Raw genomic sequence first — 15,820 nt, 5'->3', positions numbered from 1 at the left:
ACCACAATATAAAAAGGACATAAAACTATCAGAGTGTCCAAAGGAGGGCTACAAAGATGGTGGGGGTCTAGAAGGCAAGATACATGAAGAGCAGCCGAGGCCCCTTGGTTTGTTCAGCCCAGAGCAGAGCAGGCTGAGGGGAGGCCTCATGGCGGCCTGCAGCTCCCTCACGAGGGGAGCGGAGGGGCAGGCGCTGAGCTCTGCTCCCTGGGGACAGCGACAGGACCCGAGGGAACGGCATGGAGCTGGGACAGGGGAGGGTCAGGCTGGGGGTTGGGGAAAGGGTCTGCACCCAGACGGTGGTTGGGCACCGGGAAAGGCTCCCCAGGGAAGTGGTCATGGCACCGAGCCTGCCAGACTGCAAGGAGCGTTTGGACAGTGCTCTCAGACACACAGTCTGATTTTTGGGTGGTCCTGTGTGGTCTAGGAACTAGATTTGATTGTGCTTGTGAGTACCTTCGAACTCAGGATATTCCAGGAGTTTGTGGAGTCCCCACCCCTGAGACAGTCACACCTTGACTGGACACAGCCTGAGCAGCCTGTGCAACCTGGTCCTGCTTTGAGCAGGGGAAGGACTAGAGATCTCTGAGGCCCCTTCCCACCTGCATTATTCTAAGACCCTGCACTTAGGCTAGATACAGCAGGATGACAAAATGATTTATGCTGTGGGGAAGAATTCTGACAGCTTAAGAGCCTCAAAGGTAGAAAAAAATGGGGAAGTTATTATTGTTGAAAGATGAGAGGGAAAGTGGAAAGTCTTTCCCCAGGTTCTGTGTTACTGTGGATTAAATAATTTCTAAGCAGGTCATGAATTTTTGAAAAATACAAGAATGAGAGAATTAAAGTGACCCTCAGTAACAGCTGAACTTCTGTGTTCCTACTACCTGCGTGAAACAGTAATGATACCAAAAGGCCAAATATAAATACGGAAAGTGATTCAGTAGGACTTCAGCAATTCAGTAGTGATACAGGCGGACTAGATGGTCTTTGAAGGTCCCTTCCAACTGCACTGTTCTATACTATTCAATATACAAGATTTTGTTATGATGAGTTACGGGCTCTGGACACATGGATAGGTTGACATGGGATCTGTGTGTTGGTGCCCTGAATGCATTAATTGACCCTAAATGCCCTGACCATTCTCAGCTGGGGTGTCCCCGTATCTGCTGCCAGCATATGGGTCAAAGCGCCCAGTATTTCAGTTCAGCCCAGGGCCTTCAGTCCGCACCTGAAGTACGTTGTAGGTGTGGGTAGCTCCAGCTGTGTTACAGCTGAGCCTGGCAGTGGACCCAGCTGATGCAGACCTTGACCCATGGGCTGATTTCCTGCCCTGGCCTGGGACCTGTCCCATCATCATGGACTTGCCTGGTGGTCTCTGGCCTGTGCCTGACCCATGTTACCATCACTGGACCCTGACCTGACTGACTTGCATTTCTGGCTTGCCTGTGTCACAAGGTAAATCCATAATCTTGTTTGATGATTTGGACTCCTGGCTGACCTGGACTACCATGTGTGGACCTGTGGGATAGGGCTCTGGGTGGTAAGGTCCCTCCCTCACCAGCTGTGCCACTTTAACCCTGTCCTTATGGAGCAGCTGACCCTTGCTGCACCCCAACAGGAAGCTCAGGTCTTCTGAACCCCCTAAACTGAGCACAGTGGTGCCTGCCCCATGGCTATGTGGGGTCTTGTCCACGTGATTCCCTCAGAATCATCAGCCTGACCTTGCCTGGGCTTTGGTCTGCCCACCATGATGGTCCCTAACCAGCCCTGGCTCCTGAGCAAATCCTCCACCCTGGCCTCCAGGGTTCCCCATGCTGTGTCTCTGCCCTGGCTCACTGTCCATGAAGTAGCTCATTGATGACCCCCTGCTCCACAGTAAATCCCTTCTGAGCCCCAGTCTCTGTGAGGTGTGAGGACGCTTCCTGCTCAGAGTGGAGGCAGCTGCTAGTGCTCAGAGGACCCCAGTAGCCCTGACCAGCCTCACCTGCAGCCTCTGTTCTCAGCTCAAGGGCTCTGCACCACCAGCCCTTGCCTGAGCTGCATTATAAAAGTGCTGGTCCCCAGCTCAGCCACAGCTATGCCTCTGCTGCCTGGTTTGACCTCAGATCTGGCTCATTGCTACAGGCTTGTCTGGTGCTCACTGGGTTGTATCTGACCCTGAACACCACCATCAGGCCTGATCCACACTGCATGGGCTGACTTTGAGGTTTGACCTTGGGCCTGCCTCATCACCACAGGCATGCCTGGTGATCAGCAGGCTGTGTCTGACCTGGACTACCATTGCTGGACCTGCTCCTGATCCATGTCTGTGGAGCACAGCACCAAATTTCCCTCTGCTGGGGAAGTAATTTCTTTCTGCTGCTTCCTGCTGCTGTGAGCACAGGCTCTACTGGTACTAACTCAGAACGAGACCTGTGGGAACTACAACTCGACTGTAAACTTTACAGTGCATTGTTATGGCTTCCTCTTTCCTACTGAAGAGACTTGAAACAATGAACACTGAGAATATTTGCCAATGGATGTGTATTTGATCTTCAGCCACATCTTGGAACATAACAGCCTCTCTGCAGTAATGTTCTGCTTATATGTTAATTGTTAATTTTTGTGAAATTGTAAAGAGAGAGTGCTGAAATTAGTTAAAACAGACTTTCATGCTGTGGCAATAACTATGATTTTGAATACTGTTGGTATCAGACTTAATTCTTAGACATTATAATTATGTGAGGGCTCTTTCTCTGGGAGTTTGCTCTAACTTGTCTTCCCTATTTAATTTATGTTATAATATTTTGTACTTTTATTCTAGGCTTGACTAGGAACATTGTATGCGGCAAGCAGGTGGTTCAATTCTGCTCTCTGTTAGTGTAATTCCACAGATTCAGGTAGAGTTACTAGGATTTGTTGTAATTTAACCACAGTTAGAATTTAATGCATTTGTTTAAAACAAACAAAATCTCTGGATATTCATTCCATAGACCTACTTTCTTCTGTCAGAATGGAAATTAATGGAAGCTGTCGTTCTAGTTTCTATTCCACATCTACACTTCAAAACCTTTGCTTCATAATAGCAGCTTTACTCTCTTTATCCTGATGTTAGCAGGTAACGTGGGTAGGTAATTAAAAATAGATGTTCAGTAAACAAAAGACACTTACAGAGCTGGTAGTTAAGGAGCCTGCTCTCTAAACATATGTCTGCATTATCATCTTTATTAATAAACAAATGGAGAAGTACCTGTTGCCTCATTTTCCACCAGTCAAATACCTGTGAAAAGTTTTGAAAACAAGCAACTCTTGGTAAGTAATAATTTGAGATTTTTAATTTACTTTATCTGTGCTCCTTTATTAATTTAGTACCTTATGTAGCCAGTACAGGTTGTTAACACGTCACATGAATAGCATAGTAACTAGCTGCTGAAATGATATAGTCAAAGAAATGAATCATGATTAACTTAAAGTATTTACACCTCATGAGAGATAACATGAATTAATTCAGACCAATAGAAGGACACCAATATAATTCAGACCAATATAAGTAGGAGAATGAAATACACGGTGCTTGTGGGTAGCATACACATAAAACATACATACCCATGTGCAGCAGCATGCATACGGACACGATTCTCCACAAAGATACTCTGCCCTCAACAGGGATGTAATAATGTGCAGGCATTTTAAGTTAGTGAAGTTGAATTTGCCATTTCTGCTATAATTCCAGGTCTATTCGCATTCTGTGTTTTATACAACCCCTTGTAATAGCAACAGATTTTTCCATCATCAAAAAAACCCCCAAAGCATAAGCTTAAAGCATAATGTTGGAATCTGAGAATTTTAACATTTTGTCCTACTGTCTTTGAGACAGATCAAGCATGCCATAGATATAAAAAGGGAGAACACAGTAATCCTCTCCAGTAATTTGTTCTTTTAACAAAGGTTTGATACTATACTCCAATTGTACTTTTGTGTGTTAATATATACTGCAGTATATATCAACTTGGAGCTCTTTCAGTGAGTTTACAGTGTATTTTCTATTCATAAATATTTTTTGATTCAGAACTTATGTACTTAAATTATAACTGTAAGAAAACAACATGGAAAATACATTTTTGTCACCTTTCGTTGAAATCTGGAAGTGCAGGTTTCCTGAGCTTCCTCTTCTGCACTGCGCTTTTGGTTGCGTACCATCTTCATTACTGTGCTTCTCTCGTGCTTTTTTTCTGTAGCTATCACACTCTCTTTGAGTGGCTTGAAGCTGCACAGTGAAATTCCCGCTTCTTTTACTTAAAAGACAATTGAGAAAAGGTCATGCCAAGTTGTTCTTATACGACTGTCCCAAGGGAGGCTAAAGACCAGCTCACAGCAATCTGTGATGAAGCTGTTTAGCAGAGAAGTCCCAAATGTTGCTGGGTTATTTTGCTTTTCTGAAAGAAACTGTCATGGTGTGTCCCCCTGTCCCCCCCCACACTCTTTTTTTTCCCTGCACCACTTAAATGCTTGTTGTGCTATGCTCTGGGAAACAGATACATTCTTGTTATGGCCTGAGATGAATGTCAGGATTGAACTGGCATTCATGAAAAAGGCTTTTGTGTGATCTGTGCTGTCCCACAGTGGAGCTATGGCAACAACTCCAGTTTGATCAATTAACTGTATCACTGTGTACTGGCTCAAACCATAGCATCACCTGAATGGCTAACATTGCACTCTGTGTTTGACAGCTGACAAAGGGTATTGTTTTATCTTAATCAGAAGTATTAAAATGTGGTCAATTGAACGTTACTAAGTCAGGGAAAGAACATCAGCTAGGTATATGTGAAATGCAGGATTGCTTTATTTTTATTCAAACTGAACCATTTTCTGACATTGTTATTTTACAAATGTTTATTGTAGCTTAAGAAATCGACTGCCTTGAGTTTGAACTCCACATCATGCTCAATCATGTGGTCTTATTTTGTGAGTATGTTTTTAAAAAGGGGGGGAAAAAAAGCATGGATGCACTGAACCAAATGAAACTACATCTGTAGGTCAGACAGGCGTTCTTACAGCTGTCAGTGCATCCAAGGATGTGGGTGTGCTGCAGCTAGGCTGTCCTGCAGCTTGCTGTTGCTTGCCAAGAGGGATGGTCTCTCCCTCTGTGTGCCTGGGAATGGGTGCACTGGCAGTTGGGGTGGCTGGGGGAGCAGGGCTCTCTCTTGTGGTGCCAGTGAGCTGCTATATGTGCATAGGGTGGCCTTTCTGATTGCATCTGAGGCAAGGTGCAGCTGTGAGGTGTACAGTGCTGTAGCAAGAACTGGGTAAGTAAGTTAGAAGCGTCAATGTCTGGTAGATTTGTTAAATGTTCCTCTGACCAATGCAAAGGAGTTCTTGTGGAGACAGAAAATAATGTTCAGTTTCAGAACCGTGTAAATTCTCTCCCCTAGATATCTGAAAATGAGGCAGTGGGTAGGTTCAGGCCAAGTAGTACTAGGTAAGGCTCCAGTAACAGCTCTCCAGCCATGTAGAGTCCTATTTCATTCCAGATGGCTCTGACGGCTCAGTGCTACCTGCCTCTGTAAGGAGCCAGGCATCATCTCTCTGAAGTCAATGCCCGCGTGTATTCACGAGGGGAAATGCTCCTCAGTAAGTTCAGACGAAGGTGGAAACTTCTCTGGGCAGCGGCTGACTGACGGTGACTGGAAAAAATCAAGGTAAAGCAGTGGCAAGACAGAACAAAACCCACTGGTTTCCCTGTTTTTTAAAAAATAAGGACACAGGTGAATCTGATTTAGTTGTTTAGTTTAGCAGCTGGATTTAATAGCCCGGTTAAATCTAACTGTTTTTGGAGCTGAGGTGCGTCCTTCCCCACACAGCCCTTGCCCCTCGCCCTGAGGCTGCCCGGGGGCTTCAGACAGGCGGGCGAAGGGGGCCCGGTGCGATAAGGCGAGCAGGACACCTGCCGCCCTGCCACCCCCTGGGTGAAAACCCCTAAAGGTTTTTAAAAAAGTAAAAATAAAAAATAAAAAATAAAGGAGGAGGGGGCGGGGTGAGGGAAGAGGAAGGGAGCGGGGCGGCCGCGGCCGCTGATTGGCTGGCGGCCCGGCGGCGGCTCGCGGGGCGGGCGGCTCGCGCCACTTTCGGGAGCCGTTGGCGCCGGCCGTGCGCGCGCGGACGCCATGGCCGAGAGCGGCGCGGGGCGAGCGAGCGGTGAGGCGGGGGGGGGGGGGGGAGGGGAGGGGGGGGGGGAGGGGGCGTGTGAGGGGGGGCCCCGGTGTTTGAGGGGGGGCCCGGGGCCGTGTGGGGCCGTCCCCGTCCGTGTGGGCAAGGGGAGGCCCGGGGAGCGGGGCGGCTGCTGGCGCTGTGTAGCGCGGGGCTGCCTGGCGGCGGTGCGGGCCGCTCGGGGCTGCCTGCGGCCGGTTCGCCGCGGGGGCGGGGTGGGGGGAGCCGGGAGCCCCCTGGGGAGCGGGGGGTTCTGGGGGTGGTGGGGTTTTGGAGCTGCCTTGGGGGCCCGGTGGCTGCTTTTCGGGTGTCCCCGCCGAGCGAGGGGCGGCCCCGGGGCTGGTCGTTTCCCCTGTGAGGGGCCGGGCCCTCGGTGGGGCTCCGGGAGGGGCCCCCAGAGCAGCCCCGCGGTGGCCCTGTGCTCGTGGCCAGGTGTGCGCCACGCTACGGGTGCCTCGGTTTCCAGCAGAGCTCCAGCCAGCCGCTAGCGCATCGCCCTGCTCTAAGCACCAGAGGTACCAGCAGCTCCTCACTAAACGTATTCCCCGTGTTTTTGATCAATTTCAGCCATGCCCGAGTATGGAAGTTTTGCTGCATCACGTTCCAGACGTGAGAAGAAGTCTAGGAGAGGCCAGCAAGAAGCACTGGAACGTCTGAAAAAAGCCAAAGCCGGTGAAAAATTAAAATATGAGGTAAACGTTCCCTGTCTCTTCTTAATAAAAAGGGAATGTGATTTGAGATGCTTAACTGCCCTTCATATCTATCAAAAATTATGAGAAACAAAAACTGCCTTTCAGCTCAGCTTTCTTTCCTTTTTTTTTTTTTTTTTTTTTAATGGTGTGCATATTTTAGAATGTAGTTATCTTGCCATGTTCTGGCATCACTTGTTTCTTTCTGTTTTCAAAACTAAGAGTTGTGATAATTACAGGTCAAACATATACAGTGTTTGCTTGGTAACTATCCCACAGGGAAGGACCAGCATCTAAAATTTAATTGCTTTAGTTAATGTTACGATAGGAGTAACTTTTACTTTTTTTAAAAACTTCATATGATCTTAAAGCTGTAAATGAATTTCAAAGCTTTACGTGACTGAAAGGTATTAATATTGACAATTGTTTCTACAAAGAAAACAATAGTCAAGTATTTAACTGATAAAACTGAAATTTGGCAGTATGACATTGCTACTGTCCAATTAATTGCAATGCCAGCAGGAAGAGACCTCCACATTGAGGTGCATAAGTTTGAAGAAGCCTGAAATGCCTAGATCCTTCAGATGCAATTTCACTCTTGGGCACAGAGGAGCATCTTCAGCATTATCCTTGAGGATACCAAAACACCTTTTTGTTGAGCTCATCTGGATGCTTAAGAGTAGAGCTGGAGGTCAGAACTTTTTTTTTTTTTTTTTTTTTTAGCTTGAAATGAGCAATAAGGAGCATTTCAGGTTCAAATGAAATCTCTGCTGGTCTTTCAGTAGATTCAGTATAATTTAAAGATTAAAAACTGACCTTTTGTCACTGCCAAAAAAAAAAAGAAACTTAAACTGATTGAATAGCTGTGATTACTAGTTGTGAATAATGGTTTAGGAAGATGTACAGTTCTTGGGAACTTTTGTGTTCTTGTTGATGACCTATATGAATAATTGGTGGAATGGGAGCTGTTAATCATCCGTGTACTTTAACTGAAGGTTGAGGAGTTCACCGGTGTTTACGATGAAATAGATGAGGAGGAATACTCCAAGATGGTCAGAGAACGGCAGGATGATGACTGGATTGTTGATGATGGTAAGTTAAGAGTCGTTTAAAGAGTTATTATGATTATAGTATTATAACTCAGCTGGGTTTCATAATGTTCATGTGTTGACGTAAATTATATTTCAGCATGTTCCTAGAGTCATTTCAGTAGACAAAAAAGATGAGCTTTTATATGGAAATGAGTCTTTTCCATTGTTCTCATGGTAGAGTATTAGGATGGTAGTGGAAGTATTTTTCCCATTAATAACTGGTTTTGAAATTTTATTTTCAGTTACCAGCTATATACCTTTAAAAAGTGCTTTAATTGAGAATTTCTATTTAAACTTGTATTATTATATTTAGTCTAATGGAAGATGCAGCTGAGAGTGCCGTAGGTTTTAGCACTTGGATTTATAACACTTGCTCTATGTTAAAAGCATTTAAATATGTTAAACGTTGGATTATGCAGATAGCTAGAAATATCATGAGACGGAATTTGAAATGTAAATTTATACCTATTTGGTTTTGTGCAGATGGGGTGGGTTACGTAGAAGATGGAAGGGAAATCTTTGATGAAGATCTTGATGATGATGCTCTTGGTTCCAGTAAGAAAGGTAGGTTGAACATAACCACTGTAGAAGCTCTTCTCGTTGCTTTTGCAAGGTACCTGAAATGGGCAACTTCTTGGTATCAGTACGTGGTGAATAGGGCCACGTGGCATGTGCCTTGAAGCTGTGCAGTTCAGTGGCTGTGACTGGATTTTGTTTAGTCTTTGTGATGCAGAGGGTAGTCCACAAGCTGAGAGTCACCTCTAACTACTTTAGGGCTACGAGGGTAATTTTGCTTAGTCTTCTGTGGGATATATATTCACAAGTGCACCTGGGGAATGTTCTTGGCTTCCAAAGCCAGTGTCTAAAGAATGCGAAGTCTCTCTTGTCAATCCTTACATGCTCTTACGGATCTGGAATCAAATTATTTTGCCAACTTTTATTGCCTGGTGTTGAGAATCCAGGCCTAGTGCTTAACTTCTGGACGCTTGTTTCTTCTCTGCAGATGCTTCTGTGAAATGTATCTTGGTGTTTTTTCTGGAGTGTGGACTTGTACGGATGCAAAGATTGTTCCTGAGGCGACTATGATACTGATAGGGCTTTGGGTATTTTTTTTTTTTGGTACATAATATCCATTAGAAACCTGGCAGTGAACAAAAGATTATTAGGCTTCGTTTCAGCCAGCAGCATAAAGGTGTAAGAAGTAGGTTACCTCAGGTGTCTATTCCTGCTAATAACTGGGCCCTCAAAAACTGAAGTTTCTGATGCAGAAATCACAAATTTTAACTTTTTTTTTTTTTTTTTTTTTGTATAGGAAAAGGTGGCAAAGCATCTGCAGTTGATAAAAAGAATGTGAAGAAGTCTGTGGTGTCAAAGCCAAACACAATTAAGTCTATGTTTATTGCCAGTGCTGGGAAGAAAAACACGGATGTAAGTTACTGCATTTTGAATTGTAAAGATTTTTAAAATCTTGTTCCCACTTTAGTGGGGTTGGGGTAAAGCAAGGGTTTCTTTTGGTTTCTTTTGTCTAGTTCCTAACAGGAGCTCTTGTTTATGGAGCATTCCTGAAAATGCACATGTGTTTTGTAGAAACAATTTAACCATTTGCTGCTAGTGTCCTGATTGGGTTTGCAAATATAGTTAGGAGCTGTCTGGCAATCTTAGAGATGTTTGGCTATCTTATCTTGCAGAAAACTGTGGACCTCTCAAAGGATGATTTACTAGGGGATATTCTTCAAGATCTAAATGCTGAAGTAAGTGTATAAATCTGTTTGAGACAGCTTAATCCATTATTTTTTCTTGTTGTGGGACATGTAAAGAGAAGAAAGTTCTTCCTAAAATCAAAACATTTGAGGTTGACTTCTGCCCTATCACATCTGCTTGGTGTATTCCGTGTGTGTACGCAGTCTACCTGTCGTCTCTACCTCACAAAAATTGCATGACTGTACTCGTTTGATAAGCCCGAACTAGTCCCTCCTGCTCAGAGACAGTTTATAATGTGACCCAGAGCCTGTGCTAATGCAGCCTTCTAGGCTTCAGTCAGCTTGGAGTGGAACAGGACTTGGTGCATCTGGATGATGTGTACCGTATGTGCACATCACCATGTTCCAGCCAGTGTACTGTAGGGTATTTCTGTCTGGCATGTTTGGGTTCACCAGAGGAGATGAGGGAGAACAGGTCAAGCAGATAACAAGATCAAGCAGATGCCTCAGCCTCTGCCTGCCTCCTGCTTTCCATGGTTTGCTCCAGGGAACCAGATGAATACTTCCCCTGAGCTAGGAGTGCCAGATAGCTGCCGCAGCAGCCCAGATTGAACCGTCTCAAATTAGGCCATTCCTGCTGATCACTGAGTTTTCAAGGAGTTAGTGCCCCTTAGCAGGATTTCTCAGAACTGGAAGGATTGCTCACATGTAAAAGTGCTGTAGGGAGATAGTAAATTAAAATACATTCTATCATAATAAGCTTAAATATGTATTGTAGAGAGCAGTAAGATGGTTATAAATATTCCAGTGTAAAGTTATTCTCTTGGTATTGTGGTATTGGTAATTTTCACATTTTTACCCCCAGAAGATAGCTGATTGAGAATTATAATAGTTTAGGCTATCAAAATCCTCAAAGCTTTAAGCAAATGTATTTTAATGCTGTCAAATTTTGTGGTGTGTTAAGCAGAGGAAATAATGCTAATAATTACACTGTCTTCTATTTAAATAGTAGCTGGCTACTGTTTTTTGGCTTTGTTGATTCATTCCTAACCTTTCTTTTGTTACTGTGTTGATATGGATGAGTGCAAAATATCTGTACGTATAGATAAGTTGAAATGTTTTTTCCTCTAGTATGACAGTGTTGAAAGAGCACTTCTGCCTTTCTTAAGGCATGTATGCCCAGTACTGCTATTTTAGCAGACATGCAGAACATCCCACCAATTACTCTGATACTTGTGCATTAAAGGCGTGAATAGCTACTGAAGTGACCACAGTTTGAAAAGTGTTTCACTCACTGATGATAGTTCTCTCAAACTTTTCCAAAAAAAATCTAGTGTCTTTCCTGGTGGACCGATTGCTCAGATAAGTTTTCCTTTTAACATGACTGAGTTGTGAATCTGGAGGGTTTTTTGTTTGGTGAATGAGAAATATTGGTGGACTTCTTTCTCTTTGATGGAAAATGTTACTAACCAAGGCAAAGGAAAATGCTAAACAACCCCTCTTCGTTATGTCACTGTCTCTTTTTTTTTACTATTCAGACTGTTCAAGCAAGTCCACCACCAATTATAATGCTGAAAAGAAAAAGATCTGCTGGAATGCCACTGAATCCTTTCTCTGTACAGTCCCAAACTCCTAAGGTAAAGTAAAAAACAAAAAACAAAAAAACTTCTAATTGATAACTATTAATCTGTTTTGGTTGGTTTGAATACTGTTGTCTTCTCTTTCTGTTTTTAGAAATAACTTTTCTCATTAGCTTCCTTAACAATGTTACAGTTTAACTTCATGTTTTTTTTTTCTTTCTCCCCATCCATGTTAATACATAAACAGAATATTACTTATATATATCTTTAGTGTAGTAATGTAGTGTAGTATGTAGCTTTTACATTTGACAGGTTAAATTATTTCTATAATGTTAGGTACCTCACATGAAGGTGAGCTGCTGCTTTTTCCTCTTTTCCCTAAGAATAGAAAAATCTCTGTGGCAAAGAATAGATGATGGGAAATGAAATAAGCAGAAGAAGGCATATCTGTGTTGTGGAAGAAGATAAGAGACTTGTCTTCTGAAGAATTATAAAGCGAATGGAAAACTGAAGCTGTGGATAGAAGTTGACTTTAGTGGAAGACTGAGTGAAAGGAGTGACAGGTTGCTGTGGGTGGAAGCCCACTGTTTTGATAAGAGTTCTGGTAAATGGGAAGGACTTTATAGCTAGAGATGCAATGATACACTTGCTAAGAGTCTGTAGAGAGCAAGTGGATTAGAGTAGATAAATCAGATTTACCATTAAAATAACAGAGTGAAACCTTTTGTGATACTGAAATTGACTCTTACGCTGAAAACAGTCACCAGTGGCACTTATTTCATCAGTTGTGTTGGAGCTGAGGAATAATTAGAAAAGTGGGAGACAGAGTTGGAGTAAGAGAGGATCTGTGTCTTTATGGTGCAAAACAGAAGTCGCTTTTATAGGAAATACCAAGAAAGAAATTAATTCCCAGGTAGGCAGTTCTGGTGATAGCTTCTGTGGTCCTAGGAGTTTGGAGATTTAGACATGAAACAGATGAAGAGTACAGCCTTAGAAAAGAAATGGGCTTGAAAGAATATGATGGCAGGAGTATTAGTATGAATAAATTCATTGGGCTGAGCTAGCATTTTTTTTTTTTTTACTGAGGGTAGATTATATAATGTTTGCTTCTGCTAAGGTAAAGGATGGGCTGAATTTTGTTGACTGCAGTAGAAGTAGCTGAACTGAGATTAAAATCCCAGAAATGATTTTGTGCAACTCAATTCTACCTCTGTAGATAACAGCTTTCCCTGAAGTTAAGGTCTGGGGGCTTGCTGCAGGGTAAGGGCCAGTAGATGCTGACACCTGTTGTTGGTCATGGTGACGACAATTTCATAGACAACTTCCGTGACAAGAGGTTCTGTAGCTGCTGCCGTAGTGGTGTCTTGTCTGAAACACAAATTCTTTGTGTACCATCTTGGAGTTCAGGCTTGCGGAGCATGTTGAAATGTGGTATATTTGTCGTCTTAGCTCTTCCTGTCATGTCAGTAGGATGAAGATAGCCAGTGGAGAAGCGCTCTGCTCTTCAGTCCCGTGCACTCCTGTAGGCAGCTTACACTTGTGCACATCAGTAATGAGTTTAAGCGGCCATATTGGCCTTTTGGCCTTTCCCTCTTGTTCCAGGTTCTGTCCCTGTGTGACATATATTGTCACATACTTAGCTGACACAGATTTTAATTTAGGAATGGGGTCATACTACATGGGAAACTAGAGAAAATAACTATAAACTTGATTAAGTGTCAACCATGGCCTGTTGTAAACTGCTTTTTAAAACTATAGAAGGAACTCATTTTGAGGAGTTTTAGTTGTCATGCTGCAGAATATATGAAGCTTTGCCTCTAGCCCTAGTTACTAGTTCTGCAAATAGCAAGTACTAGATTTTTTTTTTCCTTCTGTGCTCTTAAAATTTTAAACTCCTGTCTAAAATGTTTTTCTTTTCAGGTAATCGCCCCTATATCAAAGAAAGCTCCCGCTCATGTCAGAAAAGAAGCTCTTCCTCCAGCTTCATTTCATCCTAAACATCCCAATTACACAGCAAAATCTGTCATAGCCTCTGAAGAGAATGGAGATACCAAGTATGCGCCAAAGACTACAGAAAATGGAGTAGTGGAGACAGTAGAAGAAAAAGCTATTGAAGGTATTGAAAAATCAAATCTCAGCTCTGGACATTTTTAAAATATGGCATTTTAGTGTTGAAACACTTCCTTGTTTACACTAGTTACATATTTAGCTAGCTTAAAGTGGTCTTTTGTTTGTATACATTGTATAACATTGTGTGTTATGTTCATGTTATGGTTTGCAGTCTATGCAAGCAGATGTAGCATACACTATGTCATTTTAATGATTCAAGCCTCTAATTCTATGTGCAACACTCCCAGATGATGATCAGGGGATGGTGGATTTTGATGATGAGGACTTTGATGAACCTATGGAAGAAGAGCATGTGGGAACTATACCTGAGACAGCTGAAAGCTTGAAAAGAGACAAGGAAATTGAAAAGAAAGAGACGGAGCAGCTGGAATCTGAGAAGAAAGGGACATCTGCCTTGTAAGGATCTCTTTATTTTTTTAGTTTTTCTTCTTTCTAGAAAGCCTTTCAGCATGTATAAGCCTTAAATTAATTTTCATATTTCTCTTTGCTAGTAGTATAATTGTGATATAGAATGATAACAATCTGATGTGATGTTTTTTTGTCATGAACTTAAAAATGGTCAGGTTAAACATGCTGATAGCTACATTATTGAAAAATACTTAATGTTTCTGGGATTTAGCACATAACAGCGCTTATTTCAGTATGTTGAGGTGACTTAATTTGGGTGTGAACACACTTTGATGCCAATAAGCAAAAATGAGGAATGCCTAAAGATGCTTATTCTAAGCAACCCAGAAGGAATTTCATAACATTAATTGTAGTTAAAATATTGTAGCTAGAAGTAGTTTAACCTCATGATCAACTGTTTTTGTAAATAGAAGATTTTTTTGTTTCCTTTCTTGTTTTTTGATTGTTTGAAAAAAAAAAAATCTTGAATGTTTCCATAATTTGAAATTATAAAATATTTCAAGGCTTAAACATCTAACGACTCTCAAAAGGTAGTTTTGTTGAAATAATCTACTGTTCCCACCGAGCAGCTTTTACAGATGGATGGATTTTTGTTATGTAAAGGCTTGAATGACTGAGGCTGAAAATGAGGCTAAATGGTTTCTAAACCGTATGTGTTGTGTAATGAGAACTATAATTGTTACGTGGATTTCTCTCTTTGTTGCTCCGTTCTTCTTTTCAGAAGAAATCTGAGGAAACAAAACTGCTTGGAATGTTTCTTGGTAGTGAGAAAAGGTGTGAGAATTCAGGGCTGAAAAAAAGGAGAAACAGGTTATAGCAAAGGCATGGTTTTACTTCTTGTTTGTTTCCTCCTCTGCAGAAGTTGTTCTCTCCCAGATGTTTCATGCTGGGACAAAGTTGATGAGGATGAAGCTGATCCGGTAGCGACAGACGTTCAGCTGGACCCCAGTATCCTTCCACTTGTCAATGGGGAAAATGATGATCAAGTCTTGAGATTTTATTGGCTGGATGCTTATGAAGATCAGTACAGTCAGCCAGGTAACCTTTCAGTTAAAGGCAGAAATTGCCATTCTGAATCTTTTTATGCAACGGGGATTTTTATACTTGCCTAAGTTATGTCTAGATACCATTTCTGTCTAACTCCTGTAACCTGTGTAACCTGCAGGGCACTCTGAGTGGGCAAAGAATGTTGTGTCTTTATCTAGCATAGCGCTGGGGTGGTACAAAGGCAGCTACTAGTGCTTCTTGATGTTGGTGACCCATTGGCAATCTTAAAATCTCTGTGCGCTCTAGGAATAAGCTGATGGTGTTAATTTCTTGCGTAGTGGTGCAAGAGTTGTGAGCATGATTGCTTCTTTTTTTTCTGGAAACATGCCTTAAAATTCTGGTGGATTAGTAGAAAACCTGTACAGTAGCAGTTGCATGATTTTATATAAAGGGGAAGGCCCTTGTATAGAGGGAGGAAGGTGGCCTGAAGGATGTATGCTCTATCTAGATGCTTTTATTCAAACCATTTAATTCTTGAATATTGTTTCTGTATTAGCATCTCTAAGCTACTTTATGCAGCTGAAGTGTGAATCCTGGCTCTCATACCTTCCAGACTGCACCTTTCTGACTTCCAGCCTTCATATGAGAAGTTGGGTTCACATCTGTTCTCAGCACTTCCCATCTGTCCTTTTCTCTAAAATCCGCGGTTTCTAATTTGTGCTTCATGCAGGCTTACCAGTAGGTTCTTCCATATCTTGGTGAAGGCATTCTGCCTTGATGCTGTAAGCATTGAGTCAGATACATTCCTCTGTTACACCTGTCTTTGTAAGTTGGGATGCTGAACTTAAATGTGAGACTGTGCTGGGTTGAACAGCGTAGTGATAGGAGTGGTAATAATCATAGATATCTTGATGAAATCAATGGCTCTAATATAAAATTGCTCCTTTTAAAGACCCTGCTATTGTTCTTTTCCCTTTTTTTGTCTTCTAAGTCAGTGGTTGCTGAATGGATCATAATTATGAAAGGATTTCTGTTGCGTGCATGAAGGA

General features: G+C 42.5%; 2 protein-coding genes across 4 annotated transcripts in view; one reads left to right on the top strand and one right to left on the bottom strand.

The window, feature by feature from the left end:
• The window catches only part of PCYT1B (phosphate cytidylyltransferase 1, choline, beta), a 42,427-nt gene extending 38,039 nt beyond the window's left edge, over window positions 1–4,388 (bottom strand). The window contains exon 1 of the mRNA XM_035317436.1: window positions 4,108–4,388. Coding sequence (XP_035173327.1) covers window positions 4,108–4,185 — 78 coding nt within the window. The 5' untranslated portion in view covers window positions 4,186–4,388. The remainder of the gene's footprint in view (window positions 1–4,107) is intronic.
• A 1,686-nt stretch (window positions 4,389–6,074) lies between these two features.
• Window positions 6,075–15,820, top strand: part of POLA1 (DNA polymerase alpha 1, catalytic subunit) — a 201,225-nt gene continuing 191,479 nt past the window's right edge. For all 3 annotated transcript variants that reach the window (XM_035329060.1, XM_035336749.1, XM_035344475.1), the window contains exons 1-10: window positions 6,075–6,174; window positions 6,754–6,878; window positions 7,871–7,967; window positions 8,450–8,530; window positions 9,279–9,394; window positions 9,655–9,717; window positions 11,205–11,303; window positions 13,167–13,362; window positions 13,604–13,772; window positions 14,644–14,822. In XM_035329060.1, the coding sequence (XP_035184951.1) occupies window positions 6,144–6,174; window positions 6,754–6,878; window positions 7,871–7,967; window positions 8,450–8,530; window positions 9,279–9,394; window positions 9,655–9,717; window positions 11,205–11,303; window positions 13,167–13,362; window positions 13,604–13,772; window positions 14,644–14,822 (1,156 nt within the window). In that variant the 5' untranslated portion in view covers window positions 6,075–6,143. The remainder of the gene's footprint in view (window positions 6,175–6,753; window positions 6,879–7,870; window positions 7,968–8,449; window positions 8,531–9,278; window positions 9,395–9,654; window positions 9,718–11,204; window positions 11,304–13,166; window positions 13,363–13,603; window positions 13,773–14,643; window positions 14,823–15,820) is intronic.

This window comes from Oxyura jamaicensis, chromosome 1, assembly GCF_011077185.1.
Source record: "Oxyura jamaicensis isolate SHBP4307 breed ruddy duck chromosome 1, BPBGC_Ojam_1.0, whole genome shotgun sequence".
Taxonomy (NCBI): Eukaryota; Metazoa; Chordata; class Aves; order Anseriformes; family Anatidae; genus Oxyura; species Oxyura jamaicensis.
The sequence above is the reverse complement of the archived record's forward strand: the minus strand, read 5'-3'. Positions and strand labels throughout refer to the sequence as shown.